This window comes from Rousettus aegyptiacus, unplaced genomic scaffold, assembly GCF_014176215.1.
Source record: "Rousettus aegyptiacus isolate mRouAeg1 unplaced genomic scaffold, mRouAeg1.p scaffold_m13_p_18, whole genome shotgun sequence".
In the NCBI taxonomy this organism is placed as follows: Eukaryota; Metazoa; Chordata; class Mammalia; order Chiroptera; family Pteropodidae; genus Rousettus; species Rousettus aegyptiacus.
Window position 1 is genome coordinate 15,825,540 of NW_023416293.1, and position 26,191 is coordinate 15,851,730.

Here is a 26,191-nt window from a genome sequence, read left to right on the forward strand (position 1 = left end):
TTTTCAGCTAATTCTAGGACCTAACAGGTATTCGACAAAACGGGTAACTAAAACTTTTACTATCATTAAGAGCTCAAATTTCCGGACAGTCAAAAGTAGCCAAAAATTAAATGCGGTAGACCCATTAAATGCAGAGAAGTCTAGAGCATCTTCGTAACAAAAGTTAAAAAACACTGAGCATCGTAACGGTTCTGGACTTTTGGGGGCATTCTCAAAATAAAAAGAGAACTGGTTTTATCCTAATTTCTCTAAAAAGATACATCAAGGTCTGACTCACATTCCAAATAATATGAATGGACACTCCTCAGACAGTCGTATCAGCCGAGAGGCGCCCCCGGGGGCCTGGGGGGTTAGGAGGGGTCTTGGTGAAAACAACGAGCAGTAACAGTTCAGTCTTGCACTCGACACTCGACACTCGACACTGCGGGCGCAGTGCGAAGCGTTCACACGCGCCAGCTCACTCAGCCCTCGACTGCAGCGAGGTAGGTACAGCCATTACCCACGGCTGCAGACAAGCGGCGAGGCGCCCAGCGGTGAGGCAGACTGTCCCAGACTCCAGCAGCGAGTGAGGCCGCCGCCCCGCTGCCCAGCTCCGGGACCCTCCCCCTTCCGCCCCCACCCAGCGTGGCCGAAGAGCCGAGGGCCACACCCGAGCTGCCGCGTGGCATCTGGCTACACCCGAGCTGCCGCGTGGTGTCTGGCTGGGCTGCGGGACGCTGTGGGTCCCTCGGGGGCGGCAAGAATGGGGGCGGAACAGGGTTGGGCTCCTGAGTGCCGGGAGGCCACGCGGTGATGCAGAGCCAGACTGGGCTCAGACCCTGGCCGTGTGACCCCGGGCCCGGCCGCTCCTCCTCACTCTCTGGGTCTTGCTCACCAAGCCTGTGGAAAATGCTCTTGGACGCCTTCCAGATCTGTATTCTTGGGTTTTCTATCTCTCTTCCCATAATCAGCACGTTGCTGGGGAATGAACAATGAGTAAGCGACCCACAGAAACAAACCCAGTTTTAGGGGGAAATCCTGCACTTAGCAACACGTTTAAACTGTTGCCCACTGAATTCCACTCAGAACCAACTGCAGCTCCCAAATATTCCATCCAAGAGTAAACAGTTCCTGAGAAAAACCCAAAGGCATCCGTTAAAAAAATAATCCAAATCCTGCACAAGCACCAGAACCTGTCAGGATCTGGGTTTGGCTGTTGATCCGACACAAAGGGAAACGGGGGTGGGGGGGGGCAGCCCCGCGGAGACGGGCCCCCCAGAGACAGGCTCTCTGGGGAAGGGAGCAGCGAGGCGCCCGACGCTGGCCACCGGGGAGCAGGGCCGGCTCCGGGCTCCGGGTTGGGGGTTCGGGGCTCGGGGCTCCGGGCTCAGCTCGGGGCTCGGGTCTTCACCCACAGCGACCGCGAGGCAACTGGCGTCCGAGGGCTTCAGAAAAGACCGAACCTGATGCCCTAAAGGGAACTACTCTCCAAGCCACTGGAAGGGCCGCGGCAGAAGTGGCCCGTCCTTCCCGGCAGCCGGCCGCCAGCCCGGCCCCCAGCCCTGTCCGCGCGGGGGGGGGGGGAGGGGGGAGGAGGACGCGAAGAGGCGCTGGCCGCGGCAGGCGACAGGGCCCCGGGGGCAGCAGGTGCTTGGGCCGGGGCCGCGGGAGCGGGCGCCCTGCTGCCCAGCTCAGCGCCGTGCTCAGCGGCTTCGGCCAGGCTCAGCTCCGCCCCTCGCGTGGCGGTGACGCTGGCGGCAGGTGACGCGCGCCCCAGGCTGCGCGCACTCCCGGGCGAAGCGGCCCGCCCGCCTCCAACGGCGCCTCCCTCCCGCGCCCCGGCCAGCCCGGCGGACGCCCCGTGGTCAGCCCTCCGTGGTCAGTCGGAGCGGGCCCAGCCTCCCTGCAGCCGCGTCGCCGGCCACGCCCGGGACTGTCCTCCGCTCCAGCGCGGCCGGCGGGAGGAGCGGCGACGCCGTCCTGCTTTCGCGTCGGCCCTGCGCGGCCCCGACGACGGCACACCAACGACCTTTTCACCAGTGACAGCAGCGCCTAAGAACTCTTTACCACAGTCACACGTTTCCATAGAAACGCGGATGAAACGGTCCTGCCACATCAGCTTATTCAGACCTTCCAGGTCACGGGGCATCACCCACGGAGCCTCACGAGACCCAGGCACTCCCCGGGGCAGAGCCAGGCTCCGTGTCCCCGCGGTGGAGCCGAGGGGGCGGGGCGTGGGGGCGTCTCCGTGTCCCCAGGGCGGAGCAGGGGGGGGGGCTCCGTGTCCTCCGCCTCGCCGCCCCTCGCCGCCCCGCAGGCCGCCCGCACTCACGTCTCACCTAGCTCTTCATTCGTGCTGTCGTTATCAGGAGCGAACAGGAACCTCTTTTGTTCTGCAAGAGACTTGGCCTGACTCTGAAATCAAAAAAGACAGACATACATTTTAGCGCATCACAGATGAAGAGGAAACGTAATAAAAGCCTGTAACCTGGGAAGTTAAAGCTACACTTGATTCACAAGCAAGAAAACGTTTACTTTGTCACACCGACCGCACCCTCCGAGGGCACTGCTTGCGAGTGACGGCCTCGCCCCGCTCCCTGCCCTCCGTGGTCCCGAGTCCTGGACCTGGGGTCTTTGTCCCCCCACAGGGCCCATCCCACGGGCTGCTTCAAGCGCCCTCCGCCTTTTCACAGACTACTGAATGGCCTCAGCCGTGCTGCGAAGTCCACACTCTGGTGACTGGTTCCTGAATGTGGCTCGGTAACAGAATACGACTTCCAAATCCTAAAAGCATTTTACAAATAAGAGCTGCAGGCCGTAGAGATGACAACATAAAAGGACCGACAAAATCTGACCGAGAAACAGGACGCGCCACTGAACCCCGCAGAGCGCGTGCCGGACGTGAGCACCCCGCGGGGTGCGGGGCTCGCCGTGCGGAGTCCGTGCAGACGCATGCGCACGCGGCAGGACACCCGAGCCGAGACGGAGGTGGGCGCCAGGGAGCAAACTGCGCATGTCGGCTTAGGGGCCAGGGCGACGTCACAGGCTCGTGCGCCGCACAAAATGACGGCTCTGCCGTGTTCTGGAGACAGGTCGTGTCTGGTCAACAGCTGCTACTTCCCCGGATGACAGATCTGCCAACGCTCAGCCGGGACGTGCCTGGCCTACGGGCTGCACGTGACCACGACGTCACACCCGGTCACCGAAGAGAGTCAGAGCTTGTTCACACACAGACAGGAAAGGCAAGACAGCCTGTTGCTCTGAGCGACACTGTAGGGTTAGATCCGGTTGAATTCCCTTAGGCCTGTGCCTAGGTGGGACAGCCCAGCAGCTCCAACGGGACTCCCTCCTGCCTGACGTGCGCTGGACCCAGCCAGCGACAGGATGCACCCCGGGATTAACCACACCTTCTGGGCTTCAGTGGCTCGAGTGACAGGGTAAAAGGTCCTTCTGCCCGCGTCCCCGGATGCTGGAACCCACACCGATGTTCACAAGGGCGAGGAATTCGCTTTGCCCTTAAAACGGGTCAAGAATACACCCTCTGGTTAAAACACAAGTAAAAAGAGACAGGCCAGAGGGCGCCCCAGCTCAGAGGCCACAGCCCTCCTGCACGCGGGGGTCTGGCAGCACGGAAGGGCTGGGGCCACCGCTGGGGGATGTGTCACCCCGCATGTCCTCAGGGACCGCGGTGGCCACACACAGACAGGTGTGTGGCTCTCCAGCTGGGAGCTTCCACTCGGGGAGGCGTCTTCGAGCACACCCCACGACACGCAGCCGCATTCCGGCTCCACGCGGAGGCCCGAGGGCGACCCGCAGGGGTCCTTCCTCCATCAGGTGATGAAGGACAAGCAGCCAGATGCAAAAGACTCTTCTGCTCAGTAAACTGCTCAGAGCCCAGAAGAGCACTCTACAAATCGTCCTTTTAACACCTAAAGTCTGGTCGTTTCACCCAGTGTTCAGTGAGAGGCTGCCATTTGCCGAGGTTTTGTGCAAAAAGATATGGAAAGAAAAAAGTGAAGTCCCATTAAAAGACAAAATCATTTACCAGGCAACATCAAGGATATACTGAAGATGAAAACAATGTGAAATAATAAATTTATGTGTTTAAAAAAAAAAGGAATATAGTGAAGAGCGTATTTTCCTATACGCAGGCTTAAAACTGCTTTTGTTACGTTCGAAATAAAGCCTGTGGCAGAGCGGACAGGGAAAGCGCAGTGTGGACCCTCCCTGTCTCCAGCACCGCGCCCTCCGTGGACAGAGCGCAGAGGCGCTGACAGGGCCCCCCGGGGCTCGCAGACCACCGCCGGCCCTCCCCGGTCCCCGCTGGGGTCGCGCACACTCGCACGTCCGCTCGTTGGTGAGGCTGCGTGGTTAGCGACAGGAGCCATGGGCGCAGGGCCCGCCGTGTGCCCGGCACCTCCCTGGCACAACACCTGCCACGTCACAGGTGCGCATGAAGGATGAGTCGTCTCCCTTCCCCCGCTTTTCACCTGGCCTTCTCCCGTAGGCCACTCACTAGCTAGTGCCATCTAGAACCGGATGCGACCCGCGGAAAACATCTGAATCGCTGTCCGGCCTCTGGTAACCGTTCTCAGTGAAGGCCCACTCACCACTTTTCCAGAGAGCCCAGCCTGGTTTTGAGCCCAGTCTAATTCAAAGTTTTTCCACATATCAAGTTGACTGCTATTGCAGCGAGCTACATAAAATCAATTGATCATTCTCTGGTTTGCAATTCCTACCTAGTTTCGGCAGTTTTTAGAGGAAAAGGCAAAGCTTAGCTTGGGAAAGAAAGAGTATCCTCTACTGGGATTTTCAACAGAGGGAGAAAACTTCACTACCGGACGCTGAAGCAAAAGTCCCAGAGGAGAAGCGCGTGGGCCGTGGGCCTTGGGCCTTGCGGAGAACCAGGCCCTGTTCGCTGCGTGAGCACGGGAGGCGGAGCCTGCCCTCGGGGCGGGGCCGGGCAGCGAGGTGCTGACCGAGGTGCTGACCGGGATAGGCCAGGCGGAGCTAGTGTCCGGCGCTCACCCGAGCGGAGGCCGCGGCCAGGTCTGGCTGCTGCGACCAAAGGCAGCAAACCCCGGGAATAAGGTCGCACCTTATCTCAAGTGCGCACGGCTCCGAGAACGAGGCTCAGCCGCGAGCCCCCTGCACCCCGAGAGCCCGAAAGTGGAATCTCCTCGGTCCAGGACGCTCGGCCGCCTGGTTCCTAGCTGGCAATGAATCGGTGGGCCCAAACACGGGTGACCTATCTTTGTCCTGTGCAAGCAGCACCCCGGGGCGCGGCTCCTTGCTGAGAACCGGAGGCGACCCCCGCCTCCGGGACCTGGGCCCCGACGCGGAGGGCGCGGCCGGCGGGGCGTACCAGGGCCTTCTCGGCGCGGAGGGAGAGCAGGGACTCGCAGGGCGCCGAGGCTCTGGGCTCGCAGTCTGCGCCGTGCAGGTTCAGCAAGGGCGACTCTGAAAGGCAAGCATTCCTCGTTACTGTCCTCGCCCGGGGTCGCCCGCCCGACGCCGAACCGCCCGTAAGGGCCCCACGGCGGCGAGGGCGCGCGCGCGGCGCCCTGACGGGCGTCCTGCCCGCTGCTGGCCGCGCTGGGCAGCGCTGCGGCCTCCGAGCGTCACGCACACCCGAGCGGCCGTCCTCGTGACCATTCTGGGAACGAGCAGAGCCGTCGGCCTTCGCGGACGGTGAAACGCAGTTACCTGCTATGGGACCCTGACCCCACCACCCCGCCCCTGGGGCGACACCCCGAAAACGCAGTTACTTACTGTGCGACCCTGACCCCACCGCCCCACCCTGGGGTGACACCCGAAAAGAGCTGAAAGCGCACACGCGAGTTCACGGCTGCACAAGGCGCAGCAGCCGAAGGAGCGGGCGGCCCCGACGTCCCCCAGCTGACGGTGCGCAAACCACGCCAGCGCGCAGCGGGAGGCTGTTCGGCCTGAGGAGGACGAGGGACCGCTGCACGTCACCGCGTGTGCAGGAGTCAGGCACAGGTCACACAGCGTGTGACGCCGCTTCCGGGAAATGTCTACACCCGCGGGTATGGGGGTCTCCGCAGCACGATGGGAACGTCGGGGGGGATCGCACACCACTGCGAATAAACTATCCGCCACTGAATTGTCTCCTCGAAGACGGTTAATTTCGTGTTAGTGGCTTTTGCCGCAATAAATTACGTTAGGAGGTCTGCTCTAACTCAGCAATCCTCGGAGAGCATGGAATTACTCCGAGGGGCTGAGGGCACCGACTGGGCCAAACCCTTGCGTCCGCGTGTGCCGGGAACCGGGTCAGGACATGGCACGTCGAAGGGCCCTGCGTGGCGAGCAGTTACCGGCGCCGCGGGACACGAGCGGGACTGGGGGGCGCATGGCTTCGGCCAGGGCTGGGGGACGGGACGGGGGTCCCGGCAGAGTAAGCAGCCGAGGAAATGCTGAGGGGCGCGGGCAGGCAGCCCTGGTGCAGGAGGGAGCTTGCGCCCCAAAACCACGTGCGGCGGAAGGGACGGCGCGTCAGGGCTGGGGAAGCCCTGGACCCAAGAGAAGGGCTGGGGGACAGGGGTGAAGAATGGTGACAGCTGTCGGGAGACCGCTGGAGGATAAGGGCGTGACGGAAAGATGCTTTAGAAGTGCATTTTTGTAACGCGTTTCTTCTACCTTTTCAAAGCTAACCCGTGGGAACCCACCGTGCACGAGGCGCGGGCGAAGGAAGCGCTGAGTCCGCACCGCCCGCTTCGTGGCCACCTCGCGTGCGCGTCCACGGATAAACGCCTCGCGTGCGCGTCCGTGGATAAACGCCTCGCGTGCGCGTCCGTGGATAAACACCTCGCGTGCGTGTCCATGGATAAAAACGCCCACAGCTGCGCGGCCCGCAGCGCGGACCCAGCCTCAGCCGTCGGCCCCAGCCCGGGAGCGCATTCCCTCTCCTGGACACGGGCGTTTCTGTGAGCACCCGTGACCTACAGATCTGCCCAACCAGGCAATTAAACTAAATCCTGACAAACATCACCAAGGCAAAGGGCATAAACCATCTTAAGGCCCTTCGTGGACACTGCTCCGACTCCCCCCACGCGCAGCGCCGCCCCCGGGACCCTCTATGTCCCCGTCCGTGGGCCACTGCCGCCCTTCCTGTTCACCCCGACCTGAAAACAGCGCTAGCAAGGCGACCCCGTCGGTCTACTAGCCGCTCGCGTCTCTTCTCTAGTAGGTCGCTTACACCCTTTGCTCATTTTTGAGTCATCTGAATCCGCTCCAGCGTAAGACATGGAGCGGAGTTTTCTAACCAGCTATCTTCCGAATGGCCAGCGGGCTTCCCCAGCACCACTTACTAAGCCAGTGACCTGAAAGCCACCCGCACGGCCGTCGTGGCCAGCGGGACACTGTGGGGCTTGCTTTAAACAGGGAGCTTGGCGTTCAGATCACTCCTATCCAGCTTCTGCGACGGCTCTGACAGGTGACTGTCCGATCTCTGCATGAACATTTACTTTTAAAAATTACAGTAATTCATGTTCATTCTAGAAAATAGAGGAAAATCACAAGATATAGAAGTCCTTTAGAATACTATGATGCTTTGAGAACCACTGTGAAGGCTTTGGCAACTGCGATTAAGAGCGATAATTCTGAAATCAGACAGCCCGGCCTTCAACTCCTTTTCCGGAAGCCTGCCCTCTAGCTCGCGGCCGCTGACTTAGCCTCTTCAATCTGCAGTTCGTTTGTAAACAGCTCAGTAATAGTGTCTGCCTCACGGCCGGGCTGTGAGATTCAAACTAGGGAGCTCAAAACGCGCCTGCTCCTCATCATTCGTAAGGTGCATCCGCTCTATTTATGAGTCAGCCTCATCGGGTTCACCCGGGATCTATTTATCGATTCTGCTCTTACTGCATTTCTAACTCATTTATTCTGGGTTGGTTCGATTTACTCCTTCCAGCTTCCCTTACTTCCCCTTGTTTCTCAAGGTTGGTGCCCAGTTCATTTATCTCAGGCTTCGGCAGGAGGAAAGGCCACGGACAGGTGCGAGGAGAGGGCTGGAGACCAGACGCGAGGCCGCGGCCACGTAGAAGATGGGGCAGTCGGAACCGAGGCGGAGGCCACTGGGCTGAAACGGAGGACAGCCGCTGACCAAAGAGATGCCCGGAGCGGAAAGGGCGGGGCTCTGCGCAAACGCAGCGCGGGGCGAGGCAACCGCGCGGCTCCAGCCTGTACCCCGTGCGGCCGCGAGGGGGCGGCCGCGGGCCGAGGCCGGGTCGAGGGCGGGCGCCGGGGCGGGGCGGGCTCCGGTCCAGGGCCAGCCCGGGCGACGCGCGGAGCCCCCCTTGCACCTGGTCAGCACACTCCAGACAGGAGCCTTGCCTGAACCTGCTAACCATGCCTGACGGTGCGTGACTAAGCAGCAGACGCGGCAGGGCCCCGAAGGGCGCTCGAGGCCGATGAGCAGCGCTGAGCTGGTGGGGACGAGATGTCCGCGAGGCAGAGGGGGCATCGACTTGGTCATCCGCCTTTTTGAACCGTTCTACATTTTTGCCGTTAAGCTATGCAGAGTTGCTATGACGACTATCATTTTTCACTATACTCCCTTATTTCTGGTCAAATATGCGTTCTCATTTTCCTTGATTAACCCTGCAAAGTAACTGTCTAAACTCTAGCAGTGTTTTCAAAGAACCAGCTCTTTGATCGAGACCTGCTCTTGACTTCCAGTGTGACCCATTAGCTCGGAGGCAAAAGAACGGGGCGGTCAGCGTGGGCGGTGGGGCCGGCCGGCTCCGGGCAGAAGCGCAACGCGCCGCGGGACTTCGGCGACCCCTCCGTCCGCGTTGGACCGGCACCGCCACCGCGGCCCTCGCCCGGCTGCGGGGCAGCAGCGCGGCCCGCAGAGCACGGCTTCGAGGTCGGCGAGCGCAGCGAGGCCGAGTCGGGTGAGTCCGCTGACGCCTCCTTCCTCCTCAAGTGCGTTTCGGTCTCCAGCCTCCAGGACGCCCGCGCAGACGCCGCTGCCTTCGTCCCTCGGTCCTTGGAAGCGGGCAGAAGGGCCCCAGGCTCCCTGCGCACAGTGAGATGCGCTCGACATTAACGGACGTGTTTGAGGTCACAGGACGCAACAGCGAAGCGCGGGCTCGGCACGTCCACGCTCCGGTACGCCGTCGGCGCAGGTAGCGCAGCGGGTGCGGGGCCCGCGCGGCCGGCGGCGTGGGTCCCGCGGCGCCGCCACGCTGCGGCCCCGGGCCTCAGGCTCGGCGGGCCTCTGGGGCATGCGCACTGTCGGAGGCTGGTCCTTTCTGAGAAACCAAAGACTCAGGACGTTTTCCTTTACCTGCCCCGCATCTGCTAAGGAACGCGGACCGAGGGCCCGGAGATGGCTGCGAAGGGCACGCGCCCAGCAGAGTGAACTTGGGGCGACGCTCTGCCCGATCTGCTTGTCCGAAGTCCCCTCTGTGTCCCTGTGTCTCCGCATGGCACTGGACATTTGTTGGCCAAACGGCTGCCCTTCCCAGCTCCCTGCGACCTCCCGCCTTTCACCGTGAGGCCCCAGGCCCCCGACTCCTCCGCTCTGGATGGATGGCGCGAATGGATGGCCCGTGAGCCTCCCTGCCGCCCAGGGCCCCGCATTCTAACGGAGCCCCCTGCGGACGAAGCTAAACTTGCTGTCTCTCCTGTTAAACTGTCTCCTGTCGGAAGAACCCAGAGGGTGGAGAGGCCTGTCCTTCCCCACAGGGCCGATGGCAGGGGTGCGAGGGCAGTGGGGCCGTGGAGGCGGGGCGCACGATGGCTCCCGCGGACGCCCGGTGACAGCGGCTGAGGGACGGTGGTGGCCCTGTGCCGGCTGCGTTCTCCTTGGGGGGAGGGGCTATTACAACCGCCTGTGGATGAAAGACGGGGAGCGACACCCACACCTGGACGGCAGCCAGGCGACGCTGCAGGTGAGGTGGGGAGCGGGGGCGTCCCCATCACTTCCTGTTCAGTCAGGTAAGGGGGGGCACTCCCACCTGGCGCTGGAGGAGGCGGTGACGCGGACGCCTCACAGGTTCGTGTCTGCCAGTGGAGCCTGGTGAAAATGCAGATGGCAAACCCTTGGCCGACCTGGAGGAGATGTCGCCCCAGGAATACGACAGCTGCTGGGAGCACCGACCACGCGGCCACCTCGCTCTCCCAGCGACAGACAGGTGCCGCGCTCACCTGGAAACAAAGATGCCTGAGCTTTTCCCGGGGACAGGCCACAGCTTGGAGGTCAGCTGCCAGACACCTGTTGGCAACCCAGGCCTGGGTGTAGTGCCCCCTGCAGAGAGGGGGGGCAGACAGTGCCACGGTGGCTGAGGAGCCCCCAGGGCCGAGCAGCACGGAGCTGCAGGCCCCCTGCTCGCGTCGGCATCTGCAGCTGGCGGACACCCACGGTTTAGGACATTGTAGGTGACTCCGCACCACAGTCCTGGTGGGAGATTTCTTTCAGAATGCAATAACAGGACAAGCGGTACCAGGAAACATTCTGCTCTGAAGAATTTGTGCTTCTTTTATCCTAATAAAATACTCATCAGCACCTGGGATGTGCAAGGTATCATAAAACCACCTGACAATCGAGGCTGCCTGAGAACTAGATTATAAAATCAATGCATAATAATCCATTAGAAGAACCCACAAAATCACCTTAAAGAGACAGACTGGCTTTTTAACAAAGAATGCAGGTCACCTGACCAACCTGCAGTAAGCCACAAAAAGTACCGATACGCGCAAAGGTCTGAAACCCCAGTAAAGGAGTCGGTCGGCCGCACGGATGGCGGGAGCCCAGGTGCCAGGCGGGTCGGGCGGTGTCGGCCCGGCCCCACGCTGCCGGTGCGGCCCGGGGTGGACCCTCGCCGCGGCAGGGACACTGGGGAGCCGAAGATCTCGTCAGAGACCGCACAGCCTGCCGCGGGTCCCCGCCGCTGACGCAGACTCACTGCGGCGTGACAGAGCGGGTTCGTGACGAGGGAGCGTGGTCACTCAGAATGTCCCCACACAGGCAGGGGAAGTCCCAGGGGACACCAGCTGGTCCTTCATGAGGAAGAGGCGCCGAGCAGAGGGCGTGTGTGGAGAGCGCGGGCTCCTGGGCTCACCGGGGCGGCTGCGCCGTGCGGGCTCCCGAACCAGAAAGCCAGCCACACCAGGCGTCCCCAGAGCAAGGCAGGCAGCAGGGATGCGACCTTCCCCGCGAGCGTAAGAACACGTCGCTCACTGATTTCGGTTCTTTCTAGTTACGCAAGTTGTTCGGTTTGTGCAAATTCGTGGCGCCATGCACTGGTAACGCGTGCGCTTTTCTCCACACGTGTCATATTTCATTAAGAAGGTAAAGATGGGAAAGATAGCAGACGGAATGCGCTGGAAGCAGTCACCCAAAGGAAAGGCTTTGAAACTCTGCTACTTCGATGAACTTTGCAGCTTCCTATCTGCAAGAAAACAAGACAAACGGGAGCCGAGGGACCTTCGCGCGGCACGCCGTGAGAAGTCGCGAGGCGCAGCGAAGCCGCGTCTACGCGCCGTGGCAGAGACGTCCCAGAGACGCGTTCGTGTAGGCGTGCTGCGCCCCTTCCCGTCGCCGTGCTCCCCGCGGGGCACCTTCTGAGGCCCGGGCCTCCTGCCCTCAGAGTGGAAGGAGATGAACGGCCGCCGCCCGACGCGGACACGAGCGCCACCTCCGGCCTCTGCAGAGGCAGGTGTGACTCTTGATGACAGGTGCATGTGGAGGGCCGGCGGTGGGCCACACCATGGGCTGGCATCTTCTTGGGCTTGGCTGGCAAAGGCGACCCCTGAACCAGAGGGCTCTCTGGGAGGCGGGCGGCCGAGGCAGACGGCTCCTGCGAAGCCAGGCAAGAGCAACAGACGGACCTTCTCCTCACTGGGCCTGGTCACTGCCACCGACTCACACCGGCAGACGTGCCCATGCCAGCCTTAAAGGAAGGTCGGAGGACTGGCCACAACGCTGTCTGTGGTGACAGTCACCGGAATCAGGGCCGAGGCAGAAAAGGCGTGAGCGAACAGAGGGACGTGAGGGCCGCTGCAGCCGAGCGTGAAACCTGGTCCTCAACGTCCTCGCGGCCAGAATGAAACGGAAACAGCTCTCGCTATAAAACTTCCCTCTGCGGGTTCCTTATCCCTCCCGAGGCACGGCCGGGCTCCAGGTGCTGTGAGCGATGAGGCCGATTTCATGTAAATGACAGGATTCCTCACTTATGAGGACACAGCACACACCGACAGCCATTAAGTGCCGCTGCCAGGCACAGAGCTAGGCCGACGGCCGCCCCTCCTCCTCCTGGCAGTTAACCCCAAACCAGACAGACAGACAACAATGCCCTTTCCTAAGAACTGTGGGGGAATAAGCTCAAATCTGGGATTATTAATTCTGACAAACTAAAGGAATCACTGCAGGTTGTAAGTTGCTCACTGAACCTGGCCGCGGCACCGGGCACGGAGCGCCGGCCGCCAGCCACAGGGCGGTTACGTGAAAACCAGCAAAAAGACACAAAGTCCAGGGCAGCCTCACTCAGCGCAGACGTCTCCAGCAGCAGTAAAAAGAAGAACATCGCATAAACTCACTGTACTTACTAACGCTACGTTTTCGAAGAGAAACAAAAGCTGTCTGGAACGATACTAGAGGCGTGTGCGTGAAGCTCTGGCGCCCAGCTCGGCGGCGTGGGAGGCGCGGGGGCAGCGCCGCCACAAACTGGAGCTGCGCGTGCACAGAGCGCGTGCTCCGTCTGGCGGGAGCAGACACGGTACTCGGACTCTGCGGCCCAGGGCAAGCGACGGCTTATCTGACCTTAAACCCTCGGCTCTGACGCCGAGTGTAGCATTAAGATACCACTAAGATCTCTCCCAGCCTCGCCCTTTCCAGGTCCCTGCTCACGTCACACGACCGGCGGCCTCCCCCCGCCACCTCTCCCAGGAGGTCCCCACATCGCTCCTCACTGCTCAAGGCACTTATCGTCAGGCCCACCAGAGCACAGGCGCCCCCAGAAGCTCGGCCGGCTGTGCCAGGTCTCCGGGGTCCAGGACACCGAGTAGCGTCTAGTAGACACACAAACAGCTTTTCAGAGGAAGAACAGACCCATCCTGGCTCTACGGGTCAAAGCGCTGGGTTCGGTGACGCATCCCTGCATACACGTGAGTAGAACATCCTAAGAGGTTACTTGAAAAGATAACTTTCCACAACGATGCCGAACGGTGTAGGGCTTTATTGTTAACACTGGTAAGAATTACACTAACGTGCAAACACTGCTGAGGAGACACGGCACGGATGTCGGGAGGCCGGGTCCAACCCCCGACTCCTCTGCCTCAGTCCCGCCCTGGATAAAATGGAGATAAAAACACCAGTACTTCGGTGTTAAGACGGTGACACAAGTACGTACAGTGCTCACAAGTTCAGGGCTGAGGGTGGGAGCTGGGGATCGCTTCTGCCCTTTATTTCTCACATTCCAAACTAAAAACAGGACAAAGGTAAAGAGGACAATTTTTATTAAAAAATATATATATATATGTGCATTACACTGCATTTATTTTTGAAATAGTAAGATTACTTTCTCCACAGGAAAAAGAGCCACGATGAGGAATCTGTGGTTGTACGTGCTTTTCAAACAGAGTGAAGCATAATTACGTGCCGGGGAGACAAGCAGGAGGGGCCTGGGCCAGGCCCGAGGCACCGGGATCACCCCGGCTCCGCGTCCTGCAGTCGGACCTCAGGGGCCCAGCCCACTGACAGCAGCTGCTCCCAGGGGCCTGGGGCCCATGCGGTGGTCCACAGAGCAGCCCGCTGTGGCCAGAGCCCCAGTGGACCCCCGCGCTCCCACGGGCCATGGTCCTTGGCCCTACCATCCTGGGCCTGGCCTGAGAACACGTACACAGCTCACAGCGCATGCGCAGATTTAGGCGGGCATCAGCTCGTCCGTTTGAATCCGAAAGCTGTGGAGAGGGTTCCGAAAAGTGGCTGTGCCGCTGCGTCTGTCCTTCCCAGGTACACACTGCTACACGACTCTGCTGTCGGGCCTCACAAACTGAGTTACTACACCCAGACCCTTCAAAAGCCAGCCTCAAGGGACAGGGGAGGGGACCGAAAGGTGAAAAGACCCGCTACAGAGCTTCAAAACAGAAAATGTGCGTATGTATTTTGCCCCAGTAGCATCTGCCATGACCCTGAAATGAGGCGACAGCGCCACATGGTAATGAATGAGCTGCCTGGTTCCAATCCACACACAGCTGACACACACAGGCTCAGGGCCGGCGGGGCCCTTTTCACTCTGTGGGAGACACCTGACAGATGACAGGTCAATCTTTAACAACTGGAAGCCTGATGTCAAGGAGCAGACAAAACGGGCTCGCTCTTTGTTCCCTTCCTTTCTGTGGGGACCGAATCTTCAGAGCCTGTGTTTGATACGCGACATCGGCCTGGGGGTCGGGAAACCTGATTCACAGGCCGGCGCGGGCCGGGCGTCCCCGCAGCTGGCCCTGCGCCCTCCTCTGTCCGTCCGCCCCTCCCTTGCTCCACGCACCCGCGGGGACACGGGTGCCCGGCCACGCGCCATCCCCTCCGCCAACAGCTGCCAGGGCTCCGGGAGGCCGCGCTGGCCCCGGGAGCGCTAAGCAGCTCTTCCCCTCTCCGCCGCCCCCACAGCGGCTCCGGGCGCGGGAGGCGGGAAGCGGCCCGGGGTGACAGACACCCCGCGGCTGCCTCGCGGGGAGCACGCGCCGCGCCGGCGTCGGAGGCACCTGGGGGACCCGCAGACCCCTCGGCCCCGCCGGCCCCGCGGAGCCCCGGCGCGCCGCGCACTCACCGGCGCACTCGGCGGAGTGCTGGTCCCCCCAGTCCCCCGACTGCGGGCTGCAGCCTCCGCCCGCCGGGGCCTCCTGCTGCTGCCGGTGCTGCAGCTCCTGCTTGAGCAGGGACAGCGGCGTGTAGTGCTCGCTGGCCTGCGCGTCCGGGCGCGGCGCGGCGGACAGAACCCCAAGCAGCAGCAGCGGCACCGGCACGCGCCGGGCGGACAGGACCCCCAGCAGCAGCAGCACCGGGACGCACCGGGCGGCGCCCGCGGCGGCCACAGCGCCTCCCCAGCAGCCGCCGGCAGGTGCCATCTTCCCTCGGGGCGCATGCGCGGCGGGCGGGCGGCGGAGGGCGGGGGCGCCGCGCGGTGCCTGCTGGGAGTTGTGGTCCCGGCGGCGCGCGCCGCGTGGCTGTGCCCGGCGCCCAGACCTCCCGCCCCATCAGGCACCGCGCGGCGCACGCTTTCGGCGCGGCGTCTGACGTCCTCGCGCCGCCGAACCGGAAGCCCCGGCGGCTGCTGCGCGGAGATGGGCGCCGGTGGGCGGGGTGGGCCCCGGCCCGGCGAGGGGGACCTCGACGCGGGGACTGCGGGCAAGGGGCGCCCGGAAGGGGTGTCGGCGACCCCTGCCGCCGCCGCGGCCTCGGGCCCCGGCCAGTACAGATGCATCGAGTGTGACCAGGAGGCCAGCGAGCTGTACCGCGATTACAGCCACGGAGTGCTGAGGATCACCATCTGCGTGAGTGGCCGGGCGTGCGGCGCCCCTGGGAGGACGTGGCGAGGCTGGGGACTGCGAAAGACGGTGGGGGCCGTCTCGGCTTCCGCGGGGGCCGGAAACCGAGGTCCGGGGTCCTCTGGCAGCCGTCGGTCCGGTGCCTGACACACCCGTCCGCGGTCTGTCGGACCCTCGCACAGATGCCCGCAGTGGTCGAGAATGTGACCACTGCTCTGTCACATCTGTCACGTGTGCTGGTGAGACCTGACCCGGCCACCAGATCCTCGGGCAGAAGTGGATATGGGTGCCGTGCAGAGATTTGAAGATCGGGTTTGGTAGGCGTTGGGGTTCACGCCAAAGCCGTTTCATTCTTCGTAATTCTTCCCTAAGTGTCACCACCCTGTACTCCGCAGCCCTTTAAATTCTGAAGCACGTCTTTTTTTTCAGTTTTCATCCATGGTGGTTATCGAATGTACACGAAGTACTACCCTAGACGTTGGTATACAGACACCAAAAATGAGAAAGTAAAGATTGTGCTTTCAAGTCACTTGACACGTTTTTGTCCCATTTCTGATACCCTGGTGATTTCCCGATAAATTAGTAAAGTGCGGCCTGTGGGAATAAAAGGAGTAGACGAAGTGTGAACCTGTGGCCACGGCATCTGTTGGCAGCCGGTGGCATCACCGGCTCGCACACCCTCAATTCCTGTTCCTTCCTCAAAGGGTTCCCCTCACTTGGCAAAACTTCCCCATTCTCGAATCTGTTTAGCGAGCAAACACATATCTTAAAAGTGGAACCCACGAACAGTTAAGCTCCTCAAGGGCAGTTTATTCACAATGGGAAGGAAGAAGCAGCAAGAATATTCTTCAAAAACTTGGCCAGTTTATATTCTGAAAGAGATGTGATCCATTAGGGAATCGGAGAGCACGGCAGCAGGAAGCGAGGCCTCCTGTGTTCGGACGGAGGTGGCGGGAGCACTGTCCGTGTCCCCCGGGCTGGAGCAGGGTCTCGGAGGACAGCTTTATCTTTCAGGGTACTTGTGTGTTAGGTAGTAAATGACATGGAATGGGACAATTTTGCCAAAATTATATTAAAAGAATGTTTTTAAGTGTCTACCAAATTTATCTCCCAAGAGGATGTTTTTACTGCATTTGTTTGTTTCGTGTGTGTGGTTTTACTCCTTACATTCGAGGTGGAGGAAGCACTCGGGGAAAAGCAAATGCTAAAGGCAGCACAAGGAAAAATGACCTAAACGGGTAGCACTGGCTTTAATGAATCCTCGACATCTATGAAATTCTCAGAATGCTGAGAAGGGGAGATGAGCACGGCACGTGGCGTGTCCCAAGATGCTGTTTGGGTTCATGGCAGCCTGTGCTCGTTCCTCTCAGCACTTGTAGTGCGTCTGCTTATCTTCCCTTTACGAACCACGAAGTCCTCGAGGATGGAGACTCAGGTCTCACAGTGAAAACTGAACACCTCGGAAGCATCTGGCCCGCAGACATGGCTAAGAGAGCTGTTAGGAATGCCACGGCCACTCCAGAAACATTCGTCAGACAACGAGTGCAAAAGGAGTGACCGTTGCATCTCCTGCTGCGGGTTTCTGCCTGCCCCCTTCTACAGATGGTCCAGGCCCCGTCTTGGACACCTGATGCTGCCTGAAGATGGGCTTCTGAGAACTGGTAACGGGCAGAGAGGGGCCCTTGACCGGTCCGCAGTTTCATTTTAAAAGGAAGCAGCCTCTCTCTGGTCTTCCCCTCCGGTTGGTCTGCAGAGAGGAAGTGTCGTGTGGGTAGCACAGGGAGGGAGGGGATCTGGAAAACCGTTCTTTCTCATAAATGTGGAATTCTGATTCTCTGGCTCCCAGTTGGACATTGGCTTACTCTTTGCTCAGCTAAAGAGCTGAAAAATTACGATCCTCTTATGGCTCACTCTTGTTAGTGGATTTAAATTTGAAGTTTTGGCACATGTCCCTTCATTGGTTCATTGATGACTGGGTAAACATACCCATTTCTTGTAACTGTGGAATGAAGTGGAGAGCTCGGCCACCCGGAAGTGAGTGCAGCCTTCCCTTACATCGGGGGCGCAGGGTTAATGCTCTTCGGGGCACCGCGCGTTTCTGCCATGCTTTGATGTAATGAAAGGCCATCCGAGCACACCAGCATGGCCATCAGGGCTTCTGTGCCTCTTGCATCCTCCCAAAGAGTCAAAATGTTTCCTTTGACTTGTAGCCATTAGTTTACACAGCGATTAGTAGTAGCTTTGAGGCAACTTTGTAACTAACTCTGTTTCGGGTGCCACATTTCTTACCAGCTTGTTCTTCTCTGCCTACATTTTACATGTTCTTTTGGTGTTGGGATTTGATAACATTGTAATCACTTGTGTCGGAAAAGAATTAGAAAACACTGAAGAGGGATTACTGAGAGCCCAGGGGGCTGCGCGTGGGACCCTAGACCCAGGCCAGAAACGGGCTCCTGGCTTGCAGTCCAGTGTTCTCGGCTCTTCACTGTAGCCCAAAAGAACTGGCCTCTCTCCATGTTCTCAGCGTCTTGGTCCCTGCCACCCCTCGGTGGGCACTGCGCCACGTTCTTCATGCTGCTCGGAGCTCTCAGGGGCCCTGCAGAGTGCTTTCCTGAAGCCCCTTCTCCAGATCACGTTTCCAGAACCACGCAGGGCTGGGCTCCCTCTACCCAACGGCAACCATTTATCAGCGAAAGTACACTCCAAGTTTATTTTATAACAGTGCTTGCCAGTGAAAAGTAGCATTTTCTGAGATACTTTCCGGCCTCAAATCAGCCTTTAAATCAAATATCTTTTTAGGTTCTTAAATATGAGATTAAGAGGTTAATATTTCTAGCCTAGATTACATTTCATCGTTTCTAAAACCAGGTCTTACATAGATGAATGGTTTGTATCTGAATGGAAATTGATTTAAACAAATGCTGATATGACCTTATTACTATATAAGCCCCAAATCCCTTAAGATTTCCGAATGTATAAATTTGCTTGTTCTAATATTATTTTGTTTTATTTCAGAAATCATGCCAGAAACCGGTTGACAAATATATCGAGTACGATCCTGTTATAATCTTGATTAATGCTATTTTATGCAAAGCCCAGGCCTACAGGCATATTCTTTTCAATACTAAAATAAACGTAAGTTGTGATAATTTTTTTTTATTTTCTAATTTTACTCGATGCTTATGCATTTTAAAAGAATAATTTTGAACAGATGAAAGAACAGTGTTTTAAAAAAGAAATTCTGATGAGGGTGGGTCTTTTATCTTGAAAGTGTATGGAAGTTTCTAGAAATAGCAGGCATTGATTATTTTTTTTAAATGCAATGTTCAGGGACTAAGGACGTCACTAGTAGGAGACTGGCACACAGTGGCCGGGTTGCCGTTCAGGAGGTCACCTTTTGAAGCAGATGTCAATTGTTTTTAACAGAGCAAAATTAAATATATCCAGGTAGGGAGAGGATTAGACCTGAAAGAAGCAAACATTAAAAGAAAACTATTTTAAAACAAGCTTGTTGCATTTTATACTCTGCTCGGGAGTGAATGCACAGGCAAACAACATTGAGCTTAATCAGAAAAGTCCTGATTTATAAAGTCGGATTTTTCAAAATGTACATTTAGTACATTGAGTTGTGAACTATTTAATGATTTGAGTCAGGTTGACAGGTAAAATACAGGACATCCAATTAAATTAGAAAACCAGATAAACGATAAATAATGTTTTAGTATATGTCCCAGATATTGCATAGAACATTCGTATACAAAAAGTTACTTGTTGTTTATTTGAAAGTCATTTAACTGAGCGTCCTGTATTTTCACTTGCTAAATCTGGCAGCCGTCAATGTGGATTGACGTGGGCCCCTTCCCCCAGCTAAGTAACCAGGGCGGTTTTTAAGTTACTAGAGCATCGATTCTCAAGCTTTGCTTCACACTGTAATTACGGGGCAGGGAGCGGGGAGAGGTAAGGGTGTGGTTAAGCCTTCCAAGTCAAAGCCTCCACCAGAGTGACTAAATCAGAGCCTTTGGGGTTGGGGTCTGGCTTTGGGGGTCCTTGGGGGTCCTGGTGAGTCCTGCGCAGCCAGGAGGCCCGGCGTGCTGGCTCGGGGGCCCGGAAGCCACCGTGACGCTTGTCCCTGGGCTGCACGGGGTCAGCATGCGCAGGTCCCACATGCTGACACAGCGCAACCCGCAGGAGAGACAAAGCCAGTTCGTGTTCCGGAATGTTCCGCCTGGTCAGTCTCACACCAGCATTCCCAGCTGATTCGCACCTTTTCCTTGCTGTCTTTCCATACGTTGATTTCTACTCATGCAGACCGGGGCATTTTTTAAAAAATTCCTGTTCAGACGAATAGTTTCTTCAGGTCCAATGCTGTCTTTTTGATTGCTCCTCCCACCCATCCGTGGGTCACGAACATTCTGTGCTCGATTCCGTGTGTAGGATGAATGTAGGGAATGGAAGGGTGCCTGCCGCTTAGCGTGGCGATTCTGAGGTGGGGGTGCATGCCCGAGCCCCCCGCTTCCAGAACTGTGTCAGAGCACACTTTCCTGCTCTGGAATTCGCGCGCCAATGTTCTGACTCGGGCCCGGGGCCGGGCACCTGTGTTCTGGAAAAATCTCCCCGCACAGTTCTGACAGGCGGGGCCCATACAAGCCACCGGTTTACAGACAGAATCCGGCCGCGCGCCTCCGGGCGCCTCTGGGTTTGGGAAGCCGCCAGGTGGGCTCGCGCCCAGCTCCGTGCAGTCTGGACCTGCTGGGGTGAAGCGCGGTCGAGTGCTTACCTGACGGATCGGCGGTGTGTTTCCGGCCACCAGATGCACGGGAAACTCTGCATCTTCTGCCTGCTCTGCGAAGCGTACCTGCGATGGTGGCAGCTCCAGGACTCGACCCAGAGCCCTGACCCCGACGACTTCATCAGATACGCCAAGGAGTGGGACTTCTACAGGCTGTTCATGGTGGCCTCGCTAGGTAGGGACGGGCCTCGCCTCTGCCCGGGGGTGGCTCGCAGCTGCTGCCCTGGCAGAAGCGCAGGGCGGCAGGGGCAGCGGGTTCCCCCAGGACCTGAGAGCCAGGCTTCCGCTCCGCCTCCTCCTGCTGGGCACGCGCGTTGAAACTCCGCCTTCTTACTGTTTCGTTACCACAAACGTGCAGAAATACCATCAGTCAGATGCTCTTTATCCATCAGATGGGCATTACCAGATTAGAGCGTTTCATAAAATACTTTGAGATATAACAGTGTTGACAAAATTCTTAAAGTTCTAATTATCCAATCTGAATGTGACCTTGGTCCCATCTTCATTGAAACAGATTGATAATTGCCAGGTTTTATCCAGTGCTTCGTGCCAAGGGGGTCGTACTGACGCGGTGTGTCTAATCGGGGACACTTATTTACCTGGCTGAGTACAGGTAAACTGGCTGCTCCCCAGGATCCCTTCCGTTCAGGAGTCGCTCTTCTCCAGAAAAAGAATTTGTGTTGAATTAATTTCTGTGACTTTTATTACTTAACCGGTTTCCATATTTTATTTTAACGTGATGTTATTTTAGTGGTTAACACTCATGGTCTCCAGTCCACTCCAAGGTCACGTTGCCGCTGTGTGTGTGCGCTTGGCCCCCTGGGCCTCTCTACCTGCCCTCAGTCCCTTGGTCCTGTCACCCAGTCCTGTGGTTTTACAATTCATCTACATGCTGAGAGTTCCCAAATGTACATAACAACGTTAAAAACATCTTCGAACACATCGCCTACGCTAGGAACGAACCTAACAGAAATTTAATAGAGCAAAGCCTCTTAAAATTTCTAATGATAAACTGCTTCACATCCTTAATTTGTTTCAAAATCGGGTTTGTTTTCAAATACTTTGGAATTTCTCGTGGACCTACTCTATGGTATGTATTTCGATAATCAGAAATTTCTTTCTAGTTACTTTTTAACGTGTCTAAATCTAAGCTGTAATTAGGTTCCAAACCCCTAAAACGGCTTACACAAACATCACACGCAGATGAAGCATTCTAGAGTTCGAGCACCGCTTTGATAGTGCTATCCACAGTTTTCCCATCCTCTTTGGGGGCAGGTTGGGGTCCTGTCCTGTCTGCCGCTGTGGAGACAGACACAGGAAGGGAGCACCCCGAAGCCCCACAGCAGGTGGTGCCAGCGCCGGGCGGGAAGGTCCCCAGGCCCCTCCCACGTCTTCTCCACTGGGGCCCTCACGGCAGGCGACTGAACAGCTCCTGGCCGACCCGCGGGCCGGATGCCAGCCCTCAGGGGCGCAGGCCGCCGGCGCCTGCCTGTGGCCGCATGCGGAGCGCGGGCCTGGTGCAGCCTCCCCGGTTCTAGAGGAGGAGCGCGTGGAGGTGCCTGGTCCAGAGCCGGAGACCCCTCTCTCTGCCTTGGCGCACGGTGGTCCAGCTCAGAGTTTCTCCCGTGACTTTCGTTATCTCCTGTCCAAACCCCAGGCCGTGAGACCTTCCTGTTTGAGCAGATGCTTGCAGTTGACAAGCCCTCCACTCCTTTTGAAGGGAGACAGCCTCGTGCCCGGAAGGCTGTGTCACATGTCATGGAGGTTAACCGCCTACATTATTTCGGTTGATCCTACTCACCTATATTTGGAAGCCCTTCGGTTTGGCCGTATTCGGTTGTAAAACACGTTAGAAGGCTGCCGACGGCCCTCCCATAATGGATATGATAGAATATGTGTGTCCCAGAGAAACGCGTCTCATTCTGCAGAAACCTGAGGGACACAGCTGTGGGACAGAGCACACGGAATGGACGCAGTGGGGGCCGGAGGACCAGGCGTCTTGATAAAGACAAGCTCGCAGGGAGACGGGAAGTTCCGGCGAGCGGGAACAGAGCCCACTGTCTCGGTTCTGCCCAGGGGCCCAGTGGGGGACCCAGACGCGCCCCCGCTCTGGTTTCCTGTCAGGGTCCACCTGGCATTCGGGCGTCGGAACAGAATCCGACTTCCAAGGAGCTTCAAAACATGGGTGTCTCCAGTCCTCTGGGCTTAATTTTTTTCAGTAGGTGAAATACTTCAGAAATGTATTTCTGAACTCACACCGGCAGGATTGACACAAATGGCAGGGTTTTTGGTTTTGTTTTTGTGTTTTTTTAGAGGAAGGGGAAATCGATCTTGATAAAGCGTTTCGTAACGGTCGGCTGCCGGCTTGCGTTGGGGGATGCGGTCGGGATGGGGACATTCATACTTTTATCTTCCCCTTCCTCCTCAGAACAAGCCGCCTTTTTCCTTGGCATTTTCACTTTCCTGTGGGTAGAACGACCCGTCACGGAAAAGACGAGACCCAACTTCGTCTTGCTGCTGAAGGCGCTGCTGCTGTCCAGCTACGGGAAGCTGCTGCTGATCCCGGCCGTGATCTGGGAGCACGAGTACACGCCGCTGTGCCTGCGGCTCGTCACGCTCTTCGTGCTCACGTCCCACTTCCAGGCGGTGCGGGGTGCGTGTCCCCTCCGTGTCCTCAGCGCCCGCCCAGCCTCGTTCCCGGAGCGCGGTTGGCACGCGGCCCGTTGGGCGCGCGTCGGAGCAGCCGCGGCGCCTCGCGTGCTCCGTGTCGGCGCGGTTTAACCGCGCGGGTCGCGCCGTCTCCGCCCGTGGGGTTAGCGGGGCTCCGTCGTCTCCGCTTCACGGACGACTCGCGCGCGTTCCTGTGGCCGGGCCGCTGGCGGGCAGGGCGGGCCCCGCTCGGCGCCCCCGCCCGACCGGCGAGAAGGTCCGTTTCGAACGCGCCCACCGCCATCTCTTCGGCCGTAAAGCCGGCGGTGTCGGTGTTTTCCCGTGGTTCTCTTTCCAGCTTGCGAAACTACTTTTTCTCTTCCCTTTGAACCGAGCGGGAACCCGCGTCCTGATCTCGGGAGCGTTTTTGTTAAAGCAGACGCTTTGGTTCTGGAAAGGTTTGCAGTTTGAGACACGGGAGGGGGTGACACCGTGGGTTAGCGGGGACGAACGGGGACTTCCCGAACAAGCTCACAAAAGCAGTTCCAGCCGTGCCCCACGTGAGCACACGCCACCTGCTCACCGCGGTGTCCGGGAGCGAGCCCCGGGGGACTCACCGCCGTCTCTGCGTCTCCAGTGACCCTGAACGTCACCCGGAAGCTGTCCTTCCTGGCCATCCTGAGCGGCTGCCTGCTGGAGAGCGCCGTGGTCTACTTCTTCCAGCGGGTGGAGTGGGACGTCGGGAGTGACTGTGCCATCTACAGGTCGCAGGACTTCTGAGGAGGTACACGGGCACCTTGGCGTGCACACCCTCGGGCAGGGCACCCCCGACCCGACGTGTCACTGTGGGTGGCCAGGGCCGCAGAGCGGCATCCTGGGCCGAGGCCGCCAGTTCGGGAGTCCGGGCCCCCAGGCCCTTCGCGGCCGTCCTCAGGGACGTCGGTGTCCTTGTCCTGCTGCGTCTGGGGCCCGGTCCTCTCAGTTCCTCCCACAGCCCCAGTCCGCCTCACTCCCGCCAGGGCCTCGGGCCCCGGCACCCGTCCCCAGCACTCTGCTCCCGCGCCCTCTCCCTGCTCTTGGCACCTGGTCTCTGCGACCTCTACTTTCTGCTCTGACCTCCCCGGCCCCCCCCCCCCCCCGTTAGCCAGCCCGCACCCTGGGGTGCAGTGCCGGGAGTTCTGCCGTTCCCGGCCCTTCCGAGCCTGGAGCCCTCTCTGGGGAGGCCCCAACCCGCAGTGTCCGCCTCCCTCCAGGGCAGTCACTTCCGGGACAGCCTGTGCCTCCGCACAGTCTGCCTCAGGGTGTGGGGCGGGGGCGGGGCTGGGGGCGGGGGCAGGGCGGGGTGGGGAAGCGCAGACCAGAAGGAGCACCTCGCGGGACCCCGCGAGGAGGAGCCGAGGCCACGCATCCCTCCTCACTCGGTCCCCGCCCCTCCCAGACGCGTCCCGCACCCCTGTGGCCCATCTCCCTGCAGGCGCAGGGACCCTCTTCCCTTCCAGGTCCTCAGAGACACTGCCCTCCGTCCCCCTCTGTCCGCAGTGGCCCTGTCCTCTGCCGGGCGATGTCCATGTGTGCGTAGCGCGTCCTTCCAGACGGTGGGTCCCCACAGAGGCTCCTGCGCTGCCCCCAGGACAGCGGAACTCGGAGCCCAGGCCCTCAGCATCCCCTCTCCCTGGGCTCTGTGCCGGTCCCCGCCTGCAGGCCTGTCCTCCCGCGTCCGCGCCGGGCGCTGTCCCTGTCCCCGTCTGCTGTCCGGCTGCGTGCACTTGGCGTAGGGGGCACTGCAGCCTGAAGCGACCCGGTGCGACCCCTTCCGGGTGGAGCAGCGCCCTCTGCCCGCTGGTGCCCTGCGCAGCCGCCCCGAGGCCATCGGCCTCCTCTGCCCACTGAGCCAGCCCTTTCCCGGCGCCTCGTCCCGCAGAGGCCCAGGCCGGCTTTCCCTCGCTCCCAGCCCAGCCCCCTCGTCGCCCTGAGACGCGGCTCCCCGGCCCTCGCCTGGGCCCCGGCCCCTCCGCGTGGCCTAGCACGTGTGGCCATCCTCGTTTCCCGGGCCCTCGGGGCAGCAGCGTGACCAGTCCTGCCCCTGCCGCGCCCCCTCCTAGTGACCGGGCACTTCTGCCGCTGACCACCCAGTGCCCGCGGCCACGTAGCCGGGATCTTCCCGCGCCGTCGGGGGCCCCACGCTTGGCCCCCACACCACAGGCTTGTGCTTGTCAGGCGTCTGCTACGGCGTCTGGCGCCCAGTGGCCGTCACGTCGCTCCACGTCTTACACTCACCCGTGTCTCATGTTAAAACCCCGTGTGGCTGCGCCTGACGCCCCCAAACCGGTAACGTTTGGTGCCAGGAGACGGAGCCTGGGGTGACTCGGGGCCTCCCGTCTCTTGGGCCCGCCCTGGTAAGCACGTGGGTTTGATTTCAGCAGCTGGGACGTCCTAACCACGTCTCCCGTTGTCCGCAGTTTTATCAGCTGTCCGTGGCGTGACCAGCTGCGTCAGAAGAGAAGGCGCCAGGTGAGCCAGCGCCTCGTCCCGGCCGAGTGACATGAGCGAAGATTTAGATCAACTGCTTAAGAAACAGAGCAATGGCTGCGGCATGCGAAACCCCGGCCCTCCCAGCAGTCCCTTCCCCCCAAGGACAGACGCCCCCAGAGACACCCCGGCCCGAGGGGCGTTGCCGCAGGGGCTCGCGTGTGCAGGGTGAGCATTTAGACACCGCGGACCTCTCCGCCAAGCGTTTAATTAAAAGAGGAACACGAATTTGTGATTTGCTCATGAAAAAGATCTGTTTCCTTCCTTTGGCATGTTTATGTCTTTTTAATTTAAATGTTAATGGTTTTAAATAATATATTTAAAGTAGTTTTTTGTGTTCTTACAGCAATAGAAACACTTCTAATCAAAACTGAGCTTTTGTAACTTTTCAATCCCCTGTAACTAAGCTACTCTTTAAAATTAACTGATGGAGAAATAAGTAACTAGAAGCAACTGAAGTGTGCCGTTCGCACGGGCGACGACATCTCTGTAAAGCTGGAGTTAAATAAAGGGGCGCTGCTGCCTTTCTCGTCTCTCCTGCGTTCCGTTCATCACCCCACGACATGCTTTTCGCTCAGCGGACAGCGCCGGGCACCGGCGTGTGGGTCCACGCCCCGGGCACTGGCGCACACGACGCGGCCCTCGGAGGGTTCACTGGCGGCGAGGGGTTTAGGAGCGTGAGCGCGGGGTGCTGTAAGAGGGGGCGTGGGTGCCCGGGAACCCCTCCACTCCTGG

General features: G+C 59.3%; 2 protein-coding genes across 8 annotated transcripts in view; one reads left to right on the forward strand and one right to left on the reverse strand.

The window, feature by feature from the left end:
- The window catches only part of TTC13 (tetratricopeptide repeat domain 13), a 53,601-nt gene extending 38,532 nt beyond the window's left edge, over positions 1-15,069 (reverse strand). For all 6 annotated transcript variants that reach the window (XM_036235565.1, XM_036235563.1, XM_036235562.1 and 3 more), the window contains exons 1-3: positions 14,772-15,069; positions 5,345-5,439; positions 2,319-2,394 (exon numbers count right to left, since the gene is read on the reverse strand). In XM_036235565.1, coding sequence (XP_036091458.1) covers positions 2,319-2,394; positions 5,345-5,439; positions 14,772-15,069 — 469 coding nt within the window. The remainder of the gene's footprint in view (positions 1-2,318; positions 2,395-5,344; positions 5,440-14,771) is intronic.
- Positions 15,070-15,256: 187 nt separating this feature from the next.
- Positions 15,257-25,989, forward strand: ARV1 (ARV1 homolog, fatty acid homeostasis modulator). Of its 2 annotated transcripts, XR_001599237.2 has the most exons (7): positions 15,257-15,495; positions 18,505-18,624; positions 20,300-20,453; positions 22,707-22,931; positions 23,565-23,711; positions 24,467-25,255; positions 25,387-25,989. XR_001599237.2 is itself a non-coding variant. In XM_016163426.2 (6 exons), exons 1-5 carry the CDS (start codon positions 15,286-15,288, stop codon positions 23,705-23,707), a joined length of 852 nt encoding a protein of 283 aa, XP_016018912.1. In that variant the 5' UTR covers positions 15,257-15,285; the 3' UTR covers positions 23,708-23,711; positions 25,387-25,989. The 2 variants fall into 2 exon arrangements, 1 of the variants encoding a protein (XP_016018912.1); XM_016163426.2 differs by lacking the exon at positions 24,467-25,255.
- The last annotated feature ends 202 nt before the right edge of the window (positions 25,990-26,191 follow it).